General features: G+C 42.4%; 1 protein-coding gene across 5 annotated transcripts in view; it reads left to right on the top strand.

Moving 5' to 3' along the window:
- The window catches only part of Slc25a54 (solute carrier family 25, member 54), a 58,827-nt gene that overhangs the window by 7,881 nt on the left and 25,450 nt on the right, over window positions 1-25,496 (top strand). For all 5 annotated transcript variants that reach the window (XM_017591123.3, XM_017591124.3, NM_001109640.1 and 2 more), the window contains 2 exons: window positions 12,864-12,951; window positions 17,881-17,992. In XM_017591123.3, the coding sequence (XP_017446612.1) occupies window positions 12,864-12,951; window positions 17,881-17,992 (200 nt within the window). The remainder of the gene's footprint in view (window positions 1-12,863; window positions 12,952-17,880; window positions 17,993-25,496) is intronic.

A 25,496-nucleotide genomic window follows, 5' to 3' on the forward strand; every position in this document is an offset into this window, starting at 1 on the left:
AGATTTAGGGAGAGACAGAGAAAGTAAATCATAAGCCAGGGCCTGGCCAAACAGATGTGGGCTGTCCTGGAATCCCTGGAGTAGAATAGTCCAGGTGAGCTGGGTAGAGAAGTGGGTGTTAGGATCTGTCCAGGTAAAGGCAAATATATTCTGTGACTGGGCATCTAGAGGGACAGAGAAAAACCCATCCTTGAGATCTAGGACTGAGAAATAGGACGTCCCTGAGGGGATGGTAGAAAGAAGTGTGTAAGGGTTGGCCACAACAGGATGGAGAGGAGCCACTGCAGAATTAATGCACCTGAGGTCTTGAACCAGGTGATAGGTTCCATTAGGCTTCTTCACTGCTAGTATAGGGGTGTTAAAGGGGGAAGAGATGGGGTGAAGGAATTTTTTCCTTAAGAGGTCAGAAATGATATGTGCCCAAGACTCTGGAGAGAGAGAGAGAGAGAGAGAGAGAGAGAGAGAGAGAGAGAGAGAGAGAGAGTATTGAGCTTGGGTGATGTAACTGATAGTCTAGTAATTGGATGACAACAGGAGAATGGGTGTTTAGCAACAGAGGGGTTCTGGGCATCCCAGACTCAGGAGTTTACCTGAGAAACTGGTAAAGGAAGCAGTGTTAGTGTTAGTGGGTTGACTGGCAGAGGAGCTGTGGTGAGCTTGGGTTTAGGTGAAAGGGTGGGAGCAAAGGAAATAGAGACTCCCAACTTAGCTAGAAGATCCCTTCCCAATAAGGGGACAGGACATGTTGGCATTACCAAAAAGGAACACCCCTGAAAATGCAACTAAGTGGTGGGGTCTGGTAAGGAAGGTAAGGTGTCCTCCTACCCCAACAATAGGAAAATAAGAGGGGAAAGTGGGTCCCCCAAACTGTCAGGACTAAGTAAGTGGCCCCAGTGTCCAAGAGGACTGCCCACATACCATGATGGCTACCTGGGGCTCCCTGCTGGTGATGGCAGTAGTCAGGTTGGGGAGCTCGGGCCTCTTCAGTCGATCGGCTGGAGGGTTATCTGGGAGTGATGTTCCTCTGTCCTGTGCGACATGAGGGCAATTGACAGCCCAGTGTCCGTCCCTCTTGATGGCACCTAGAACATAACCCCTTGGCTTACAGAAGTTAGGGCAAGCCCTATCCCAGTGATCTTATTGACCACATCTGTAGCAAGAGCCTGGTGGTCTCTAAATCTTAGAAGACCAGGAGTCCAGGGCAGTGGCTGGGGCTGGTCCAATAGCCTTTGTCAGCATATGGTATTTTTGTCTGCAAGCCTTCTCATCCCTTATATGGTACACTTTGGAGGCCAGTGCCAAAACTTTTGCCTGTGGAGTTAGGGGTCCCTTCTCCTACCACCTAAGTTTAACTTTTATATTGGGGTAGCTCTGGGAAAAAAGTAGATAATCAGAAGTTGCTTACCTTCTGGATTCTCAGGGTCTAGATTAGTATATTGTAATAATTCTAAATTGTAAGGCATTCTAAAAACTGAGACAGGTTTTCTTGTCCTGGATGTACTGGTTTTAAGGCTGCCCTACGGAGACCAGCCAGGAGGCAGGTTATGAATTTATCTTTGACTAAAATACCACCTGCAGAATTATAACTCCATTGAGGATCTTGGTCAGGAACTGCCTCAGATCTGATGGATGTGTCCCATATGTTTGATGAATCTCGTCTGCATGCGTTCCCACCTGCTCCCAAACTCACCTGCATTCATCAGGAAGTAAGTTATTAGTGAGGATCATATGTACATCACGGAAAGTCAGACTACAGGATTGAATAATGCACTGAAACTCTTTAATAAAGGCAGAGGAGTTAGAGGCATAGGAACCCAGTCTGCTTTCCATTTGAGAAAGTTCACTCAGCAAGAAAGGACCATGTACTCTGACAAGGCTGTCTACCCCAGCAACTTCCCTGAAAGGAAGGACGATGCTGGGTCAGGTGTTCCTGGGGGAGAGGGACTTGAGGGTTTGTCTGTGGCCTTAGGGGTGATGGGAGGGTTGAAGGTAGGTGCCAGTGCAGGACAATTGGAGCGAACTGCAACTGGCACAGGAGGAGGGGAGGGGTCTGGAGAGGTTGAGCAAGGAGGCTCTGGGGCAGCCTGGTGAGGAGGAGAAACCGAGGTGGCAGTTTGGGTTTTCGGACAGTGGGAACAGGTCTGTGACAGAAAGGAGGTGGTTGTTAGCTTGATCGAGGGTTTGTAGCAACATCTGGTGGGGGTTTCATGGCTAGGAGAAGTTACGTTGTGGAACAAGAGGAACACAGAGAGGGGTTGAAGTGAAGATAGGTAAGCACTTGGGCATAGGGGACCTCTTTCCATTTACCGGACTGCTGGCAGTATGTATGAAGATCCTGTAAGATACTTGGGTCCAATGTGCCATTAAGTGGCCATTTGGAGCCGTGGTCTAATGGGCACTGACTCCAGACCTTATTGTAGAGGTGCATTAACTTTGATGCCCTCCAGTCGGGCATTAACTTCAGAGATTTGAGATTTTCCAGGAGACATCCAGGTGGGCAGCCTGGAGGTACAGTTTGAAGACAATGGAGCACCCACTGGGGAGTTACTGATTATTCGTACTGGTGTCTGGAGAATAATTCAATAACAAAATTTCAGCCAGGCTAGATGTTCAAGTTGTCACTTGGACCCTCTAGAGGCTACACAGTGAATCCAGGACTCACCGGAAAGTGTCTCTACCCAGGCCTAGGATTTCCTGAACAGCTGCAAGAGCCTGGACGTGAAGGAGTGAGAGAGGCGCTTTCGAGGGGGTAGTGACCCATGGGTCAAAGTCCTATCTTGTATGTCAGCTAGGAGGTTGGTCATAAGGACCATAACCCTGTAACGCCAACCCCTTAGCCCATAATGGCTGGCCATTTTTTTTGGTGGGGGCGGGGAATTGGAGCCCTCCCTGCTGACTGGAGGAAAAAAAAAACCTTACCAATCTGCCAATGTTTGTGTGAGAATTTTAGTAGTCTGGTACAGGAAACATGAAACTGTATGGTTGGTGCGGGCCCGTCTGAATGAGTAACCCACGTGGCAGAAGTTAGCCCATGTGGTGGACCTTGGAGGCAGCAGCTCACGAGGTAGAAATTTGTACCTCCCACTGTGGTAACAGTAGCACACATGGTGGAAGTCTATGGGTCCCTCAGTGTGGGTGGCGGTGGTCTGTAGCTGCGGTGGCAGAAATCCATGTGGCAGCATAGGTGGCTGCAATGGCGGCAGCTCACAACCTTCGCGGTGGAGCCGTGGTGGCTGAGGCAAGGGTGGCGGCTGCCATTCCCGGATTCCGCATCAATGTTGTGTTAGCATCATGGCTTGCATCTGGACAGACCACACCAGCCCAGTACAGTTCCACGTGAGAGAGGTTTATTGTGGGGAAAGGGGCAAAGGGGGCGATGGAGTCAAAAGGAGAAAAGAGAAAAGGGTGAAGGTCCGGAAGGGTCTGCTTTGTATTTGGGCAGTGATATAATCACCCGCAGGTAGAGGTAAGAGGTGGGCCAGGTGGACTCTGGGAATGAATGGGAATTGCTATGGCAACAGATGCATGACCCTGTCGCCTGTGGGTGACATCACCTCCATCAATGGATTCGGAGGTGATCTGCAACTATAAAGCGGGTTCCTGACTGTAAAGCTAGTTCTTGATGCCAACAGCACTTACACTCACGAACTCACCTGCGCAAAAGCTGCACATGATTGGGCCTGTCAACCTTTCATCATGAGGCTCCACCCCTCCTTTAGGGATGGACTAGGATGGACTCTGACCAGTTTATGGTGGTGAGGGGAAGGTGTCACTGTTTTAAGTGATGTAATTCCTGACGAGCTGCCTACGCTCCAGTAAATAACACACACACACACACACACACACACACACACACACACACACACACACACACACACACACACTTAAAAAGACATGGACATAGCAGAGAAGTGTTGGGGGAAGGAAAAAGTTTCACTGGGAGTTGGGGGATTAGAGAGGGTATAATGAGGTGTTAATGTTACTTAAGTGTATTATGTGCATATAGGAAACTGTCAAAGAGACTTAAGCATCTGAGGGGATAAAAGGCTTACTGTGATTCGTGGTTCAAAGGGACAGCCCGTGCTGGTAGGGCACTCACAGTAGCAGGGGCTTGAAGCAGCTGGCAGCTGGCTGACAGAGAGAGATGATCTTTGGATATGATCTCTTGACAGAGCAGCCCTGTTGCTGGATTAGAATTCCTCTACATACAATGTTTCTATTATCCCTGTTGTAATGCTTAGTCTTGGTTTTCAACTTGAATCAATTTGTAGTCTTCTAGGAGATAGTCTCTGGGCCAGTCTGTGAGGGTACTTTTTGGAAGGATTAACTGAGGGTGGGGTGGGGTGGGGAAATGGGTGTGTGGTATGCAGGGCGGGTTGATGTGTGAGTAGACAGATTGGGGTAGAGAGATATTCCATCAGCAGTGGATAGCACTCTTCGGCAACATCCCAATTAAACAGAGGTCTGAGGTAAAGGAAGTTCTGCTCTTGCCTGCCAACTTTTACTCCTTACTTGTGAATTCATCTACTCTTGTCACTGCTACTGCCAGCCTTTGCTGACGCTGGAGCCTAACTTCTTTGGCCTCTGTGGTGGTTTGAATGAAAATGACCTCTATAAGACTCATGTGTGTAATTTCCCCAGTTGGCAGAAGTGTTTGGGAAAGATTTGGAGGTGTGGCCAGGTTGGAGAAGGTGTTTTAGTGGTTATGGGCCTCATTCCCAGTGTGCTCTCTGCTTCTTACTTGTAAATCAAGATGTGAGCTCTCAGCTGTTCCTGCCGCCATGCCTTTGCTGGACCATCATGGACTCTAACCCTCTGAAGTCATAAGCCTTATTAAACACTGTCTTTTGTGAGTTGCCATGGCCAAGGTGTTTTATTACAGCAAGAAAAGTAAGACAACCTTCAAAACTGAACGGAAGACCAGTGGCTGCAGGAATCAAGGCCTCTGGCTCTAAGAGGGGGCTGATGACCTATCCAGTCTCATAGATTAGGCATCTGTGAAGTCTTCAGGATCTCCAGCATAGAGACAACCACTGTTTGACTACCCAGACCATATTGTGTAAACCAGTGTAATATATGTTCATTCCATCAGTTTTGTTTCCTTATAGAAACTTAAGTATTATATATTAATACACCTTGGTACTAGAAAAATGCTTCCAAGGAAAATAAGTTTCATATCAAGAAGAAGTTCCTGAGTTTTTAATAGCTGAGTAGTACTCCAGTGTGTAGATGTACCACATTTTCTGCATCCATTCCTCTGTTGAAGGACATCTGGGTTCTTTCCAGTTCTTTCTGGTTATTATAAATAAGGCTGCTATGAATATAGTGTCCTTGTTATATTTTGGAGCATCTTTTGGGCATATGCCCAGGAGAGGTATAGCTGGGTCCTCAGGTAGTACTATGTCCAATTTTTCTGAGGAACTTCCAGACTGATTTTCAGAGTGGTTGTACCAGCTTGCAATCCCACCAACAATGGAGGAGTGTTCCTCTTTCTCTACATCCTTGCCAGCATCTGTTGTTGCCTGAGTTTTTTTTATCTTAGCCATTTTGACTGGTGTGAGGTGGATTCTCACATTCGATATTCTTCAGTTGAGAATTCTTTGTTTAGCTCTGTACCCCACTTTTTAATAGGGTTATTTGATTCTCTGGTGTCTAACTTCCTGAGTTCCTTGCATATATTGGATATTAGTCCTCTATCAGATGTAGGATTAGTAAAGATCTTTTCCAAATCTGTTGTTTGCTGTTTTGTCCTATTGACAATGTCCTTTGCCTTACAGAAGCTTTGCAATTTTATGAGGTCCCATTTGTCGATTCTTGATCTTAGAGCATAAGCCATTGGTGGTCTGTTCAGGAAAATTTCCCCTCTGCCTATGTGTTCAAGGCTTTTCCCTACTTTCTCTTCTATTAGTTTCAGCGTATTCAGTTTTATGTGGAGGTACTATTCAGCTATTAAAAACAGTGACTTCGGGACTGGGGATTTAGCTCAGTGGTAGAGCGCTTACCTAGGAAGCGCAAGGCCCTGGGTTCGGTCCCCAGCTCCGAAAAAAAGAACCAAAAAAACAAACAAACAAAAAACAACAACAACAACAAAAAAAAACAGTGACTTCATGAAATTCTTGGGCAAATGGATGGAACTAGAAAATATCCTGAGTGAAGTAACCCAATCACAAAAGATCACACATGATATGCACTCACTGATAAGTGAATATTAGCCCAAAAGCTCGGACTACCCAAGATACAATCCACAGACCACATGTACTGGCTAGTTTTGTGTCAACTTGACACAAGCTGGAGTTATCATAGAAAAAGGAGCCTTAGTTGTGGAAATACCTTCATGAGACCCAGCTGTAAGGCATTTTCTTAATTAGTGATCAAGGAGGGAGGACCCAACCCATTGTGGGTAGTGCTGTCCCTGGGCTGGTAGTCTTGGGTTCTATAAGAAAGCAAGCTGAAAAAGCCAGGGGAAACAAGCCAGTAAGTAACATCCCTCCATGGCCTCTGCATCAGCTCCTGCTTCCTGACCTGCTTGAGGTCCAGTTCTGACTTCCTTTGGTGATGAACAGCAAGGTGAAAGTGTAAGCTGAATAAACCCTTTCCTCCCCAACTTGCTTCTTGGTCATGGTGTTTGTGCAGGAATAGAAACCCTAAGACACCACATGAAGCTCAAGAAGTTGGAAGACCAAAGAGTGAATGCTTCAGTCCTTCTTAGAAGGGAGAGCAAAATATTCACAGGAGGAAATACAAAGTGTGGAGCAAAGACTGAGGGGAAGGTCTTCCAGATATGGCCCCACCTGGGGATCCATCCCATACACTGTCACCAAACCCAGGCAATATTGTGGATGCCAAGAAGGGCATGCTGACAAGAGCCCGATATAGCTGTCTCCTGAGAGGCTCTGCCAGAGCCTGAAAAATACAGAGGCAGGTGCTCGCAGCCAACCATTGAACTGAGAACGGGATCCCTAATGGAGGAGTTAGAGAAAGGACTGAGGGGTTGAGGATTTAGCTCAGTGGCAGAGCGCTTGCTAGGCAAGCGCAAGGCCCTGGGTTTGGTCCCCAGCTCTGAAAAAAAAAAAAAAGAAAAGAAAAAAAGAGAAAAAACAAGAGAAAGGACTGAAGGACCCATAGGAAAAACAACAATATCAACCAACCAGAGCCCCCAGAACTCCCAGAGACTAAACCACCAACCAGAGAGAACACATGGAGGGACCCATGGCTCCAGCCACATATGAAGCAGAGGTTGGCCTTATCGAGCATTAATGAGAGGTGAGGCCCTTAGCCCTTTGAAGGTTCAATGCCCCCCTGTGTAGGGGAAAGCCAGGGCAGGGAGGTGGGAGGGAGTGGGTGGGTGAGTGGGGAACACTCTCATAAAGGCAGAGGGGAAATCGGGAAAGGGGATAACATTGAAAATGTAAGCAAAGAAAATATCCAATAAAAAATTAATAAAGACTAAAAGAATATACAGAACTGATTCTCTGAAAGAAAAACAATATTGGCAATCTTAATAAATTTAATCAAAAGAGAGGACTGTAAACTAATAAAAGTAGAAAAAAAAGAAAAAAATGTATCCACTTGGGAGTGGATATATAAATATAATATTAGGTCTTGACCTTCAGAAATATCATTCTAGAAGCATTATCATTTGCCCTCTACTGGCTTCATGCTTTGAGTAACCCAGTTGTTGAAGTAGGTATAATTATCATCAGGGATACTACCTACCATGCAGAGTGCAGAGCTCAGGCCCTGGCGACCGTCAGAGGTGCTGCCTTGGTTGAGCTGACTGTTCTGTTGCCATCTTGGTCTCTGTTACTGCGTATGTCATGGCCATCCCCTTTGTGTAGGGTTTGGCCAGGGCAGTTGAAGGTGAGAAAGAGAGTACTGCACTTGTTATGGGCTGAATTTTGTTCTTTACAATACTTCATTTTTCTTTTGCATATAACCCTTCAGGCAGCATACATTTAGTACAATGTAATAGACTTTATAGAATTAGCAAGTGTTAGCTGATTGTACTACTGGAGTTCCTAATATAAAGTATTTCAAAAATATTAATACTTTCCCACAGAATTGCCAAGTCCTTGGGGAGTTTATCGATCTTTGAACTAGATTACATTTAGCTGGGTAACATGCTAAGTTGACACAAGCTAAAGTCATCTGAACCTCAACTGAGAATATGCATTTATAAGATAGGGCTGTAATCAGGTTTGTAGGCATTTTCTTAATTTGTGATTGATGGGAAAGGACCCAGCCCATTGTTGGTGGTGCCATCCCTGGGCTGGTGATCTTGGTTTCTGTAAGAAAGGGGGCTGAACAAGCCAGTAAGCAACACTTCTTTATGGCCTCTGTATCAGCTCAAGACTCCAGGTTCCAGCTCTGCTTGACTTTCTGCCCTCAGTGCTTCTGATGGTGAACTGTTACCTGGAAGATAGTGATTTACATAGAAGTTTAACAATTTAAAAATATTAAACTTAACAGATGAGCATTAGTTAAATAAAGAGCTATTATTTGAAGAAACTTTGGTTTGTAGGCCAGTAAACTCCTCTGTCTGGAGCTTGGTACACTTGAGTCTTGTAAAGACAAAATGAGATTGTGTATGAAAAGTGTCTTTGTTGATGGATTAATACCTCACATGTACATAGTTTCTCAAACATGATTTCTATAAATGGTTTATGTAAATGAAAGGTATAATAAATCCATGGTAGCATTTTGGTGTATTTTTAAGTCAGGAGACACTAAAGTTGATGTAAAGAATATGGTAAGGAAACTGGAGAGATCTTACCCTAGCAACTTAACAGCACACCTGAGAGCTCTAGAACAAAAAGAAGCAAACTCCTCCAGGAGAAGTAGAAGGCAGGAAATAGTCAAACTCAGGGCTGAAATCAACCAAATAGAAACAAAGAGAACAATAGAAAGAATCAGCAAAACCAAAAGCTGGTTCTTTGAGAGAATCAACAAGATAGATAAACCCATAGCCAAACTAAATAAAGGGCCCAGAGGCAGTATCCAAATTATTAAAATCAGAAATGAAAAGGGAGATATAACAACAGAAATGGAGGAAATTCAAAAAATCATCAGATCCTATTACAAAAGCCTATACTCAACAAAACTGGAAAATCTAGATGAAATGGATGGTTTTCTGAAAGATACCATATACCAAAGTTAAATCAAGAGCAGGTAAACTTTCTAAACAGACCCATATCCCATACGAAGAAGTCATTAAAAACCTCCCAAAAAAAGCCCAGGACCAGATGGATTTAGTTCAGAATTCTATCAGGCCTTCAAAGAAGACCTGATACCAATATTCCTCAAACTATTCCATAAAATAGAAACAGAAAGAAGACTACCTAACTCATTCTATGAAGCCACAATTACTCTGATACCTAAACCACACAAGGACCCTACCAAAAAAGAGAACTTCAGACCAATCTCGCTTATGAATATCAATGCAAAAATACTCAATAAAAATTCTCACAAACTGAATCCAAGAACACATCAAAACCATCATTCACCATGATCAGGTAGGCTTCATCCCAGGGATGCAAGGTTGATTCAATATTTGAAAATCCATTAATGTAATCCATATGACATATAAACAAACTCAAAGAAAAAAATCACATGATCATCTCCTTAGATAAAGAAAAAGTATTTGACAAAATACAACACCTTCATATTAAAAGTATTGGAGAGATCAGGAATTCAAGGCCCATAACTAAACATAATAAAAGCAATTTACTGCAAACAAACAGCCAATATCAAATTAAGTGGAGAGATACTTGAAGCAATCCCACTAAAATCTGGGACAACACACGGATGCCCACTCCCCCCTATCTCTTCAATATAGTACTTGAAGTCCTAGCTAGAACAATAAGGCAACAAAAAGAGATCAAGGAGATACAAATTGGCAAAGAAGAATTAAAGGTATCACTATTTATAGATGATATGATGATAGAAGTGCAGGGATGGAAATGGAGAAGAGCCTGAGGAAAAGAAGGTCCAGCTAGAGGCCCAAAGTGGGTTCCAGCTCACGGGGAGGCCCCAAGACCTGACACCATTACTGAAGCTATGGGGAGTTCACAAAAAGGGACCTACCATGATTGCTCTCCAAAAGACCCACCAAGCAGCTGAAAGAGTCAGATGCAGATATGTGTACCCAAACAATGAACAGAAACTGCTGACCCCTCTGGTCGAATTAGGGAAAAGCTGGAGGAATCTAAGGAGGAGGGCAACCCTGTAGGAGGACCAGAAGTCTCAATTAACCTGGACCCCAAGATCTCTCAGACACTGGATCACTAACCAGGCAGCATACACCAGCTGAGATGAGACCTCCAATACATATACAGCAGAGGGCTGTATATTTGGTCAAGGATCAGTCAGAGAAGATGCACCTAATCCTCAAGAGACTGGAGGCCCCAGGAAGTTTAGAGGTCTGGTGTGGTGGATGGGGTGGGGACATCCTTGTGGAGACAGAGATGGGGGGAGGAGGTATGGGATGTGGAACTCTGGGAGGTGGGGATGGACTGGGAAGGGAATAAAATATGGAGTGTGAAAATTAATTAATTAAAAAAGAAGAAAAAAAAGAATAATGATATATACATTTAAGACTTATCAGGGCCAGTAAGATGACTCAGTGGGAAAGGTGCTTGCTCTGCAAGTCTGACAACTTGAGTTTGATCCCTGATCCTACAGTGAAAGAATAGAACCTGTTTCTTGAAACTCGTCTTTTGACTTCCACATACATACCGTGGCACTTGGATATGCCTATGAACTGCAACAATGACCAGCATGGCACAGTAATCCTAAGGGTACAACAGTGACACGCATACCTTGGTGGTAACCAACAGCTCTCTTATTGGACTTAAGATCTGATCAACAAGAGAGAAATTATGATTGGCACTGGAAACCTAGCCAACTGCCAAAGGCTTGCGAAGTCATGGATTCTGGAGAAAACCTACAACTGCAACTTTACTAACTAGCACAATCCCTAGTTATACTCTAAATATTTGCCCTTCAATACCTACAGTCTTTACTCCTCATGGAGGAAATTTCTTTCGCAACAGATGGAGACCATGACAGAAGATCACGTGCAGAGCTGTGGAGCCCAGTCCCAAGGGATAACATCTGCAACACAACTCCTGCATCTACGAGTCAGGGGTCATTACTGAAGAGAGGGCAGAAAGTTACACCTATGGAGTCTCACCAACATGGCCGCCTAAACAAGACAGGAATGAGCAAGGACAGCACCCATAGACATGCTAATGTGGAAGGAGGAAAAAACTTCAAGAAACCTCAACCTTAGACAAAGAGTAACAGCAACTAAGGAATTCTAAAAGCTAGATAAATAGTCGTCCCCAGGGAACAGCAAACCAACTGGTTATCCAGTAGCAAATGATTAGTCTTAAAGCATACATACAAGTAACGTTTCATGGACTTAACAGGTTGTATTTATACATATAAGAGCACATGCACACATAAATAAGTAAACACGCACTCAACACATCATGACAATTAAAACATGGACATATAGTTGAGAGCTGGGGAAGTGTACGGGAAGAGTTGGAGGGAGGAAAAGGAAGGGCGAAATGATATAATTATATTACAATCATAAGGTTTAGAGCACTGGCTGCTCTTGCAAAGGACCCAGGTTCAACTCCCAGCATCCATGCGGCACCTCACACTGCCTGTAACTCCAGTTTCAGAGGGTCTGACACCCTTACACAGACAAATATGCAGGCAAGACACCAGTGCATATAAAAATAAGGATAAATAAATCATTAAAATGAAAAAAAATAGAAAAAATATACAGTAAAAGTAAAAAGAATCTTATTTTTTTAATTTGGAAAATCATACATTCCAGTTGCGTTTTAAAGTTTGAAGAGAATACAGGATTTTAATTTTTCCTTCACAACACTGAGCAATGTGAAAGTGAACCACATAGTAGGCATATGTCTTAGGGTTTCCTTGCTGTGAAGAGACACCATGACCAACGTACTCCTAAAAAAGAAGACATTTAATTGCTGTTGGCTGACAGTTTCAGACATGGTTCAGCAGAAGGACATGAGACTTCTACATCTTGTTCTGAAGGCAGCCAGGAGGAGACTTACTTCTGCCCTGGATGGACCTTAAGCCCAGGATCCCAAAGCCTACCCTCACAGTAACACACTTCCTCCAACAAGGCCACACCCACTCCAACAAGGTCACACATCCTAATAGGGCCATTTCCTGTGGGCCAAGCATATTCAAAACACCACAGCATATAAATGCATACACACATATAATAAATACATATATTATATGACACACATACCTTGGTGAAAACCAACAGCTCTCTTATTGGAATTAAGACTTACTCAAATATATATATTATTTAATATAGCACCTGCTTCTGTTAAAAGAACTTGGTTCCTCTAAGGATGTTGGATCATTTGCTTTATAAACAGAGTCCTTTATTCTTGTGCTCCTGAATCAGGTTGCCAGCACTAACTTCCTCAGCTCTTTTCAAATAGGTACAATAGTCAAATGTGTTAAAGTCTATAGTCCTTGGGGTCAGGTATTGTTTGAAGTTTAGAATTTGAAGTTTATAGACATGCAGTGTGCCCATGGTTTGTAATATTTTAAGCGATGTCTGAGCTATTCATAAATGTTTTTGTCCTGAAACATGAATGTTCACATCTGGACTAATAACTGGGTGAAACAGTTCTCCAAATGTAAACTTGGTGCCAACACTTCCCAGTTTTGAGGCTTTGAGTCATGAACTTGGGAGTAAAGACCCACCAAACACACACTCTCCAATCCAGTATGGTCGCATTCTGAGTGTGCTTTGCTTTGCCATCTTTTCAGATTCTTAACTTGGTGTTTTTTACTTTTTAAAGGCGTAATAGATGCTTCTGAAGTAGTTGCTGCCATGAAATCATTGGGAATCCACATTTCTCTCGCTCAGGCCAACGACATCCTGAAAAGGTCAGCCTGTGCTCTGGTCTTTGAGAGCTTTGAATTTATAGTCTATGCCAGAAATTAGCTGCTATACATGTGGCATTTTGGGTGTCATCTCTCATTTTTTAGAGAGATTTTTTAAAAATTCCGATGGACTTACAGTTCTGAGATGATTGAACATGCATTCCTTTAGTCTGAAAGAGTGGTATATTATCCATTTTTATTAATTTATCTGCAGTCATCCCTGTGGCAAATACATTAAATTCCTTTTCTCTTGGGGGTCTGGGGAAGATGGCTCAGTTGGTAAAGTGCTTGTTGTGAAGCCTTAGGACTTGAGTTTGATTCCCAGGGTCCACATAAAGTCTATGTATAATGGCCTACTCTGGGAATGTGGAGGCAGATTAATTCCTTGAGCCCGTTAGCCAGCCAGCCCAGCCTAATCAGTAAGCCCCATGTCTCTACTGTGCGTGCGTGCGTGCGTGTGTGTGTGTGTGTGTGTGTGTGTGTGTGTGTGTACATGACACAAGCTAAGGTTATCTGGAAAGAGGAACGTCAACTGAGAAAATCCATCCATTAGGTTGCTTCTAGGCAGGTCTGGGGGGGGGCATTTTCTTCACTAATAATTTTTGAAGGAGGACTCAGCCTCCTCAGGGGTACCACCCAAGGGCAGGTGATCCTGAGTTGTAGAAGAAACTAATGTTCAAGCCATGGGGAATAAGCCAATAAGCAGTGTTTCTCCCTGGCCTCTGCTTCAGTTCCTGTCTCCAAGTTCCTGTCCTGTGCTCCCACCTTAACATCGCTACACATATCTTCTTTGTGAAACACAAAATGGAATTGGATTATTATTCTGGTTATGTCTCCTGTTGCTGGCATAAAATACCCTGACAAAGCAATTTAAAGGAGCAATGTTCTGCCTGACTCACAATTCCGTGTGACAGTCCGTCGCTGTGGGGAGTCAGGGTGGGGGATGGGAGCTGCTGGGGACAGAACATCCACAGTCAGAGCAGAGCCCGCGAACCAGTGCGAGCTCGTGCTCAGCACCTTTCCATCATACAATACAGCCCGTCCACTGTGGGTGGGGCTTTCCATGTCCATTACCATAATCAAGATAATCCCCCGAGACAATCACAGAGGCTAGCGTAACCTAGACAGTCAGTCCCTCAAGGTATGGCTGGAGCCTTGTCTCCTAGGTGTTCGATTGACAATTAATGCCAATCATTACAGTTATCTATTTCTTAAAGGCTTAAAAGAACTTACATAAAACTAGCTAAGTTTTCTGTTTTCTTATGTGTGAGGAGTCTAACTAAATTTCATTAACAGTTAAAGAATGACTCGTACTTTCAAGTCCTTCAGTCAGTTTTAAAAAGCTGGTTTTTTTTTAAAGCTGTGTGTGCGTATGAGTGTGTGTATCCTACGAAAAACAATCTAAAGATTCAGTCCAATATTGTCAAAATTCTATCACTATTTTCCATAGAAAGAAAAAAATCTTAAAATTTATCTAGAAGCATAAAAGACCCTGTGTAGCCAAGGCAATCCTGATTAAAAGAACAGCGCTGAAAGTATCACTACCTGATTTCAAATTATACTGTAGAGCTATGGTAATAAAAACAGCATGGCACTTGCATAAAACCAGAGAGAGCAACAGAATAGAATACAGGACCCACATACGAGTCAGGCAACTATAGCTACCTGTCTCTTTCTGACAAAGATGCCAAGACTACACATGGAAGAAAATAGCCTTGGAGGGTGTTGGAAAGCTGGATGTGCTGACGTACATTCTGTGCTTCATTCAAAACAAGATCCTTATCTCTTACCCAGCACAATAATTAACTGGAAGTGGATCAAAGTCCTCTTGAGACAGCAGGAGGAAAGGGTAGGGAAAACACTCCAAGAGACAGATATAGGCAAAGGCTTTCTGAATATCCAGTCAGCTATTTACAGATGAGACCACATGGAGTTAAAAAGCAGACAGAATAGATAAGCCAGTGGGAAGTTGGAAAAAGTCTTTACCATCTGTACCTGACAGAGGATTAATATTCAAAATCTTTAAAGAGCTTAAAACAAATGAAACAACAACACACAAAGAAACAATTCTGACACGGTCTGTGGGGTTGGGGAAGTGGCTCAGTGCAGAAGCTGGCAGGATGGCTTACGTCTGTAATCCAACTGTGGAGGCAACGACAGTCAGCTCTTGGGTGTTTGCTGCCTGATCACTGAAACACCTTGTCGGGGTGGGTTCGGTTCACCGAGCGGTTCTTGGGCTCCACCTTCATGCTGACCTTCCTCTTGGCCGTCCTGGTGGCTCGAGGTGTGAGTCATGTGTGATGCCTTTCAGACATCGGTGAGGCGATAAGCCTCTACCACACTAACTGCTGCCACCTGCCAAGTGACCTGCCACTGGGGTGGTGGGAGCTGTTCATCACGTCTTCTTGTCTGTTCACTTCCTCCCAAAGTGATGGCTATATCCTTTCTTTAACCACAGAGTTTGTATGTCTTTTGAAGAGAACAACTTCACTGAAAAATTTCCAATTTTATTTTAAAATTTTTGCTATTTTTGTTCATGTGTATATATGTATGTATGTGGGTGGGTAGCACATACGTGGCACCTGTGCATGTGGAGGTCAAAAGAAAACCTGCCAGAGTTGTTACACGATTTCTCTTGCTTACTTTATTATTATTATTATAGGTTGAACTTGCTTAAAGGATGTGTTCTTTATCATTGTTACTACAAATTGCTAAATTACATAATTAGTTCGTCAATTTTCAGATTTCTGCTAGAAATAAGAATAGACTTTTGGGTTTGGTGGTGGTATTGGGAATTGAACCTCACACACACTGGGCAAGTTCTCTACCACTTACCTATAACCTCAGGAACAACAATAGTGTTGTAAGTGCTTTTTTCGTATGTCCCGCAAGAGTTGGTTTGTAAATTGTTATTTTCCTTATTCCTTCCTTCCCAACAGCTCAGCTGCAGACTTTCCATCAAGCACACAGACCTTTAGTACTTTCTTTTGGTTTGTCCTTTGTTTGTTTGTTGGTTTGAAACAAAGTCTGCCAGGCCTGGCACTCACTCATTTTGCAGCTCATGATGCCTTGAACTCATTGCTCTGTCTCAGCCTCCAGAAAGCTGGAAATGCAAGTGTGAGCCACCACAACTACAGTCATTTTATGGTGGGGCTGATGGAATCCTTTGTAACTTAGTATTTGACCAGGGATTCAAAGAGGCCACTTGAATACAGAATTTACCCACAAGTCCCTGCGCTCCAGGGCTCTGAGTTGCACGTCTGTTTTGTTCTCTGCTTAGGCTCCCACTTCACATGCTGCTGTGTGGGAACTATTCCCAGTAGAAGCAGCACGGAGGGAGTGTGGCCCATTTGTTGCTCTTCTCCACACAGGAAATGCTTCTCTCCACAGTGCCTTCCGACACTCATCTCCTGCATTTTGCAGTTCATGGTGTTCACAGTGATTTCCCTGGCCTTCAAATTGTACTAGGCTGCTTGTCAGGAAAATACATTTTGTTTCACAAAATTGTCATTTAGAAAAAGACTCTTAGAAATCTTTCCCCCATTCGCTTTACCTTTTACCTAGACATGAAGAGACATTTTTAAGGTGAAATTTTCATTTTTATTATTGTGTGTATGCTCGCAAGTGCACGTGAGCAGAGTGAGCGGTGAGAGACAACTTTTAGAAGTCAGTTCTCTCCTGCCACCGTGGGTTCCAGGAATTGAACTCAGGCACTTTGACCGGCTGAGCCATCTTCTCTGGGGATGTTTGAAGGCTGAGTTAACACTGAGTTTTGCATGGTGAAATGGAGCTTTAGGTATTTAAAAAATGGAGTTTATGTATAAAAAGTTACTTTAAAGTTTATTTGAAAGCTGTAAACAAGGAAAAGTGAGTCAAAGACAAGACTGCTAGAAGACCCACAGATATAAGGTCAGATTTATAGATTTAGTCATTCAACACTGAGTTACTGCTCAGTGCTAGAGATAAGCATATACATTTATAATATTTTCTCTTCAAGAAATAATACAAAACTGTGAGAATTACATCAAATAAATGATTAAAGGAGCAACATGTAATAGATTCCAGTGGATGGGCAGTCTACCAAACATCTGATGAGTGTGTGTGTGTGTGTGTGTGTGTGTGTGTGTGTGTGTCCTCGTGCTTATGTGTAATGTGCATGTGGAGACCAGAGGACAAACTCGAGTGTTTGTTCCACTGGCTACATCCACCGTTTTTTGTTTGTTTGTTTGCTTATTTTGTTTGGTGAGATGGGGTCTCCCAGTGGGTAGAATGTACAGCATATGCTAGGGGTTGGCTAGCCAGCAAGCCAGAGGACCTTCAGGTTTCCATCTCCTTAACACACCTAGCTTGTTTCTGCGTGGGTTCTGGGAACCAAACTCAGATCTCTGTGGTTGCAAGGCAAGCATTTTACATGCTGGGCTATCTCCCCAGCCCCGATCATTAGTTTTCTTTGGAAATGTTGATGTTGTTCAAAATAAGAAAAGTCTGAAAACTGCCACAGGTGGGAGGACCTTAAGGAGACAAGATAACTGAACAGAATATTATATCTCAGTGTGATGCTGAAGGGAAGAAATAAGTGCAAAATGAAGGATGACTAAGTAAAGTGTAAAGTGTAGCTACGAATAATGTGTCAACCGTTAGTCAGGAATTGTAACAAACAAACCACAATCATGTATGAGGTAATCAACAGGAGAGCCTAGGTGTGGGGGTATATAGGGGTTGTCCATATGTTGTTGTCATCTCTTCTCTTAAAGTGTGACATTGATCTAAAAGAGAGTCCGTTCTTTAAAGGGGGGGATGGGAACTACAAAGGTATCTATGAAGTCCAAAGGAATGTTTTCAATAACAAACACTCCATAAGTGTTTGAGTAATGTGTTATAATGATGGTGGTGTTTTAAGTGTGATAAACATCATTTAAAATTTTATTTCAGCATGGATGCCGATGGGTCAATGACAGTAGACTGGGATGAATGGAGAGACTACTTTTTCTTTCACCCTGCAAAAAATGTCACCGACATTATTCGTTTCTGGAAGCATTCTACTGTAAGGTTATTCTGCATTTTACCGCTCTTATTTCTTTTTAGTTGTTATTGTAAATATCGTTACATAGCTCCCATTTTAGCTTTAGCCCTAGTGGCTAAGAATGTGTTATTTCCTTTTAGCAATATTCTACTAATTTTGGAAGGAGAGGTAGTATTTTATGTGAAACATAGAAACCACAATTGGTTTTGTTAAAACCTACATCTTCCAATAGGTACTAAAATGACCCACTCTATGTTAAAAACCATGTTGTTATGCTTAGTTGGATTGTCCAAAAAAAGGGGAAAGAAGTGTTTTTTTTTTTTTACTTTTTTACATATATATCCTATGACTGAGTGGATCTTTTGGCATTGGAAATACAAAATTAGATATTAAGATTTCAGAAGTTAGAGTGAAAAAGCAGCAAAAGTACAAGCCATCTGCTCTGTTAAGTTCTAGCATCTGACCTAATGCTGTAAGGAGCTATGGCTTTACCCAATATCACTATTCAAATCAACTCCAGGCTGTGGCAGCTGTGCTTCTTGCTACCCCAATGTCCTGAGCTCCTGAATGAAAGACACACACACCTGGCCTTATATTTTAATATGCCTTAATAGTCAGGCCACTTCCAAATTTCCATGCGGCTAATACACTCCCCTCCGATATTCCTGAGTTATTGCTTACTAAGACCTTATTTTCCATTTAGGCTGCCCCGGATCCAGACCTGCAGCCCTCTCGGGCTGCCTTCTCTGTCACCAACACTACAGCTATGTTCTCTGTCCAGTACACCTCAGGCGCGGCTTCTACTCATTTCCTGGCATGGTGGCTATCTCTTCCTGCTCCTTCCTCAGTCCCTTGCCCAGGAATCCCAAAATCCTGCCTCTGTCTCTCTGTCTAGCCATTGGCCACCAGCAACTTCATTTACCAATCAAAACCATCTGGGGGCAGGGTCCCTCAGTGTCTCACGTATGGATGTGTGGATTAACATAATAAAGCAGCATTAGACCAAATCCACAACACGGAGTAAAGGAAATCCTGTAGTGAGACTTTTGCGTTCTTTAGATGTTTGTGGGGATCTGAAATACTAATACTGCACACACAGCATCCTGTTCTGTGTCCGTCTTCCCTCCAAAGACAGCACACAAGAAAAGGGTATTAGCTCTGGAGTCAGAAGGCCCAAGTTTGAACTCCACATCTCACACACCCCCTGTGCCTTAGTTTCTGCAGAGAGAGTGGTCTTCTATCTTTTGTATTCTATTGGTAAGGCTTGCCTCTAAATTCCCAAATTTTCCTTTTCCAATTATCCCTCAGTTTGGGTTTTCTTTATTCCATTTTTACTTGCAAGTCTTGAACTATTTTCTTCATTTTATTCCACAGTTTGTTTGTATTTTCATAGATATTATTAATAGATGTGTTTATATCCTTAAAGTGACCTCTAACATATTCATAAAGGTTATTTTGAAGTCCTTGTATTACAATTCGTCTGTACTGCATTTCTCAGTGCCTGCTGTAGTAGAGTTTCTGGGCTCTAGTGGATACATATTGTCCTGACTAGTACTGGTTGTGTTTTTGTGCTGGTGTTTAGGAATTTGGATTTGGGATGATTGCAATTCTAGGTGCTAATATCTGATCTTGTCTTTGCTGAATGTGTATTCCACTCCATGGTGTCTTTATTTTTATTTTACATGCATTGGCATTTTACATGCATTGGCATTTTACATGCATTGGCATTTTGCATGCATCTGTGTGAAGGTATCAGAGCTCCTTGAACTGGAGTTACAGATAGTGGTGAGCTTCTATGTGAGCTGGAAATTGAATCTGGATCCTCTGGAAGAGCAGCTAATGCTCTTAACTGCTGTGTCGTCTCTCCAGTATTCCCCCCCCCCCATTTCCCTGGTTTCTGTCACCTTCTCTCATTCTTAGGAGAGCTTATGAGATCCTGCCTGGTGTAGTCACTTAGAATGTGTTTCCAGGTATTGTGAACCGACATTAGCAGTGGAGATGAGCTAGAGTGGAGTCCACAGTAGGGAGGAAAGCGAGGTATGTCACCAGGATCTGCACCGTCCTCTGGGAATTGGGGCAGAGAGGGAGGAGACTCCACAGCAGGTAGTTGGCTGCAGAGCTGGGGATGGGTCTGGAGAAGATTTGGAGAAGAGGAGGCAGAGTAAGGATTGCTTTCCTGTGTCCTTGGTAGGTGTCTACATCTTTCGTATTCAGTACTGTAAGAGTAACTATTTACATTTTCTCTGGTGTAAAAAGCACAAAACAGCTTCCCTCTTACATATTTAGAGAACTTCATATTGGTTTCTGAGTCACAGGGACTATGTTTCTATACATTTTACTAAGATTTCTGATGTTTAGTTTATAAAATTTTGCCAACTCTACCAGAGGCTATGCCTGTTTCCAGAAGTCCACGTAAGATACCCACCTGAAGACCTCCCTGACTCACTCGCTCTCTTGGTGCCCACCCACTCTCTGCCCAGTCCATCCCCTGCTTGTCTCCTTGTCCTGGCTACCAACTCTGGTAGAGACCCCCCCATGCAACAAGAGGCCACTTCTGCCACCAGAAGTCCAGGTAGGCCGCAGCCTCCACTCACCCTTCCACCTGTCCTGAGGACCCAACCTCCCAACTCAGGAGGAGGCCTCCTGCTCAACTATAGGCCACAAAGACCAGAGAGGAAACAGAAACCAAGGAACAAAACATCCATACAACAAAGACAAACTCAGAAACCAGCCCCTAGACCTATAAACATCCCCATCCCAGAAGCCTAGGTGCCAGCCTAAGAACAGAATCAACAATAGCCAAGGCAACTTGCCATCACCAGCACCCAGCTGTCAGGGCTACTACGGTAATATTTCAACACAACTGAAGCACAGGAAACTAAAATCAAGTTTATAAAGATGATAGAGGTCCTTAAAGAGGAAATGAGCAAATCTCTTAAAGGAATTGAGGGAAAAAACAGATAAAAATTGGTTCCTTAGTCAACCATTTTAAGGGCAGGGGTGTTAGTACTTTGGCAGTGGCACCCCTTATAAATTTGGAAACTCAACCCATGTTATGTTCTGTGTTTGGACAATTGCTACCGCCTAGTGTTGTTTTTGAAGATACATATAAATACCTCCCCCAGGAACCATGTCACCCTTTGTTTCATTATGGGCTGTCTCTGGGATTGTAGTATATTAATTTGAGAACCCAAGTGTTGGGAAATTATGGGTATGTCATCCACATAAGGCCTCAGCTTTCCTATTTGACTTCTTGCCCTACACAGTTAACCTTTGACACACTTTGTTTTACCTGAGATAACTTTCTAATTCCTAGAAGCTGGGTATAAACCTTTTAAAGTGGCCATTCTGGACCCCAAGTTTTTGTGAATTAATAGTTATATCAGCTCCTGTACCAATCAAGTTTTCTTTTCCAGTTCCATGTACTTGCGATTTTAGTTTTGGCCTTTGATCATTAGCACTGTTGCTAGAGCACTTTTTTCCTGCCCTTCCAAGCCCTCCTGTTCTGTCTATTGGAGCAGCTTTGCTTTGATGTAAGGAGCTGAGTTGCCCTAAACTGCATTTCCCTTTTTACACTGGCCATCATTTTCATTTCTGCCTTTGAAATCTTCATTTATAATCCCTGGATGCAAGTGAAACCTTGGAAAGCCAATCCATTCCTTCTCAAGACCATCCCTACTGACCCTGAGGGCAAAGGGCCATAAACTCCAGTAGTTATTTTATAACACTGAGTTTGGGGGATAGAATAAGATATTTACTTGTGGTCAAGTGTAGCATGTGTTAAACTCCAATGTCGAGTGGAGTATTTTCAGTCTATAAGTTACTCCGTGACTGAAACTGCCCTTCATTTTTGTTGCAGGGCCCTTCCTGCCATTTTCCAATGTTAAGAAATTACTTCCAATGTCTCTTTTGGATCTGCACTTTTGAATCCAATGCTGGCCTTTTCTGTATCACATACACAGCCTGGGAAGCCTAGGTGTTCTTTCTGTTTGAGATGTAGGAGAAAACTATTGCTTCTAGAAATGGCTCATTCACTTTTCAGGTGCAAAGTACTATATTTTTTAAAGTTAATGCACTAGGTATTGTGATATATGAGGCTTTTGGTTTGGTCACAGTCTTTGCAAATTCCCCACAATCAAAGCACCAGGCATTTTGATATTGGATGCCTCTAGCTATAGCTTGATCTATTTCATGGTACACATTAGAACTAATATTGGTTCTATTTTTTATGCATTGGTCTATAGGTGGTTCTCATACCTATAATGATCCAACACCTTTTTTTACATTTGGAATTCACATTTTCAAATGCTAAGCTCTTTATTAACACCTGCCTGGTGTCAGGGTCTGATATGACTTTGTTCACAGCTGAGGCTAATCTTTGTGAAAAACCAGTGAAAGCTTCTCAAGAGCCTTGTATAATCTTTAATTGTATAATTTGTAAATGAGCTAGACATTTTCCCCAGGCCCCTCAGCTTTGTCCCAAGTTCTTAAAGGCATCAAGTGGGGCTTGGGGATTTAGCTTAGTGGTAGAGCGCTTGCCTAGGAAGCGCAAGGCCCTGGGTTCGGTCCCCAGCTCCGAAAAAAAGAACCAAAAAAAAAAAAAGGCATCAAGTGACATCGTTCTATAGTAATGTTATCAAATTGAATCTGTTCTTATATATCAGAATACTGCCTTTCACTTAGCAACTGGTCTTTTACTATATTCATTCCCCTGACACTATTCACTGTTCAATATTCATGACTTCTTCCCCCCACCATGTGAACCACTGCAACTGTGGACCAGTTTCTAGTACAGCTGTTATGATCTCTTCCAGTTTTGGGGAATAATAATTCTATTTTGAGTAGCCCATTTATTTAGAATTTGTTTCACATAAGGTGAGTGCATCCCATATGAAATCATGGACTCTTTAAAACACCTTAGAAATACCATTTCTATAGGACACCATCCTATCTTTTCATAACATTGTTCTACACCATGAATCCTGGAAAAGCTGAGGGTGATGATCTTGTAACCAAAGATCACCCCTCCTCTAACTCTGATAGCACAGGTGGTTTGAGATTAACTCTTTGAAAATGGGCTGTTTTATCAGATTGTCTTACCACTTTTTTAGCTCTTCTCTGACCTGTCTACCCTCCAGGACAGTTTCATTTCCTCTTGCCTCCTGTTTGAAACTCACACCTTCTTGCTCAGTCACTAGGACTGACCCTTTTTGTTCTCTCTTCTTTGGTGCTCCTTGCTTCCCAAGTGCTTCCTCCACCACCACAATACTTTCATAAATGAGAGAGTAGAGTGGTCCCTTTTGTTTTTCCATTTCAGCCATTTTTTTTCTTTCTCAGGCCCCTCTATTCCCACCTGCAATTTCTCCAATTGTTTACCTAGACTCTCAGCCCCCCCCCCTTTTTGGAAACAAATGTATGAAGAAGAAAAGGAAAGAACAGAAAAATCCCCTCTGGGAGCAAAGTGTGGATATCTTAGCAGTAGCAGCTGCAATACATTTTTTTTGTTGGTCTCTCGAATAAAAATCCATTTCTTCATCTGCTGACATTTCCTCTACAACATTTGAAATCAAATTTCTCATTTTTTCTTTATTGAGTCCCACATTAGTTGCCATTTGTAGTTGGTCTTTGTTACTTTGTGGGTCTTCTTTTTTCTACTCTTTATCTCCTCCCCCACGTTTCACCCCCTTAGATTGGAGAGTAAGAAGGATAGAAAGGAGAGAGAGAGAGAGATTCCTGAATCTAATTTCTTTCCTTTTGTTTCTTCTTTGACTATAACTACTAGCAAACTGTGACCAACCTCCCTAAATGGCCAACAACCACCCACAACACCTCTTGAGGCCCTAGCATTTATGTACCCTTTGAAAAGTTCCAAAAATTCCAAATATCACACAATTGCAGAAATTATCTGGAACTGGTAAATCCATGCAAATCATGGTCATCTGCTGTGAATAGTTTGAAGCAGCCCCACAGCTTTACGCTTGAGATTAAAATGTAAGCACATTCTTATATTTCTGTTTTTTAAAAGAAACCAAAATTGTGTTAAAAGAAACCAGAGTGCTCACAAATGTCACTACATTTTGTCATATCCTTTCCTATGTCTTATCAACTGATGCTTCCAGTTCCTGTTTCTTTATGTATTGCAAGGCAATGAATGCTGTTTGGCATCATCCACTTTTTAAATATTTTAATTCACTGTGTGTAAGTTTCCATCTCATTGCTTCAGTGAGTATTTCTCCTGTTCTTTGTGCAATTTGAACATATTTTCATAGAAAGATCAGCTGTGGTTATGTTATTTTACATGAAAGTTTATTCACAGCCTTTGTCTGTCTGTTTTTGATGAGGGATTTTATGTTCTTGTTTTCATAGGAACGCATATTTATTGTAGATACATATTTGAATTTAGATTTGCAAATCTTTTTTTCCTAGTATGTTATTTGCCTATTTGGTTATTGTGTTTTCTGCACTGTTCTTAACTGAACAGGATCTTTATTTGTTGATACTAAATGCATCAAAAGTCAACAGTTTTTTGTTCGTTTGTTTGTTTGTGGTGGTTTGACTGTGCTTGGTCCATGGGAATCATTACTATTAGGAGGTGTGGCTGTATTGGAGGAGGGGTGGCCTTGTTAAAAGAGGTGTGTCACTTTTCAGGCAGGGCTTTGGGCTCTTATATATATACTGAAGTCCAGCCAGTGTGATCCAGAGCCTCCTCCTGGCTGCTTGCATTAGATAGTCTCCTTTTGGCTGCCTTCAGATCAAGATGCAGAAGTCTTGGCTCCTCCAAGGCATCCAGTCTGCCTGCACTATGCCATGCTTTCCACCATGATTGATAATAGACTGAACCTCTGAAATCTCTGTAAGCCACCCTCAACTAAATGTTTGCTTTTATAAGACTTGCCTTGGTAATGGTGTCTCTTCACAGCAATATGATACTAAGACAGGTTTCAACTCCTGTATTTTAAGAAATACTCTCCTTGGTCGCATTTACCTCTATTGGTGTGGATCCACCTTTTATATTTAGGAGTCAGCACATCTGTAGCATGCATCTGTACATGGCTAAAGTTAGGACACTTATTTTGAAGAATTTCCTCAATACAATATAACCAACCAGTCTATTGCTTTTGTATATATTTATAGTAGAGTACCCTTTGCTCAGATATCAAGCTTCCATTGATAGTTCAGTGTTCTTATGACTTTTCCCCTGTGTTTCTTCTAAGTGTTTGTCTGATTTTTGTGCTGATATTGAGCTTTTTTTAATGTTCTCAGCTCTTTAGTATCACTAACCTGATAAACTAGGGCCCCACTCCTTAGTCTTCATCATTTACTTGTTGAATCCCAATTAACCTCGGTTTTAAATGAATAAATAGAACCCAAGTCTTCAAGTCTAGTTTGATACTCTTCACTGAAACATAATGCTTTAACACTTCAAAAATAGTCTTCAGCAAACAGGTAAAATTACTGCATATAAACTCATTGTAATACGTATTTTTAAAGAGAAAATTGGCCAACAAAACATCACTGTGAGTAG

Source organism: Rattus norvegicus, chromosome 2, assembly GCF_036323735.1.
Source record: "Rattus norvegicus strain BN/NHsdMcwi chromosome 2, GRCr8, whole genome shotgun sequence".
In the NCBI taxonomy this organism is placed as follows: domain Eukaryota; kingdom Metazoa; phylum Chordata; class Mammalia; order Rodentia; family Muridae; genus Rattus; species Rattus norvegicus.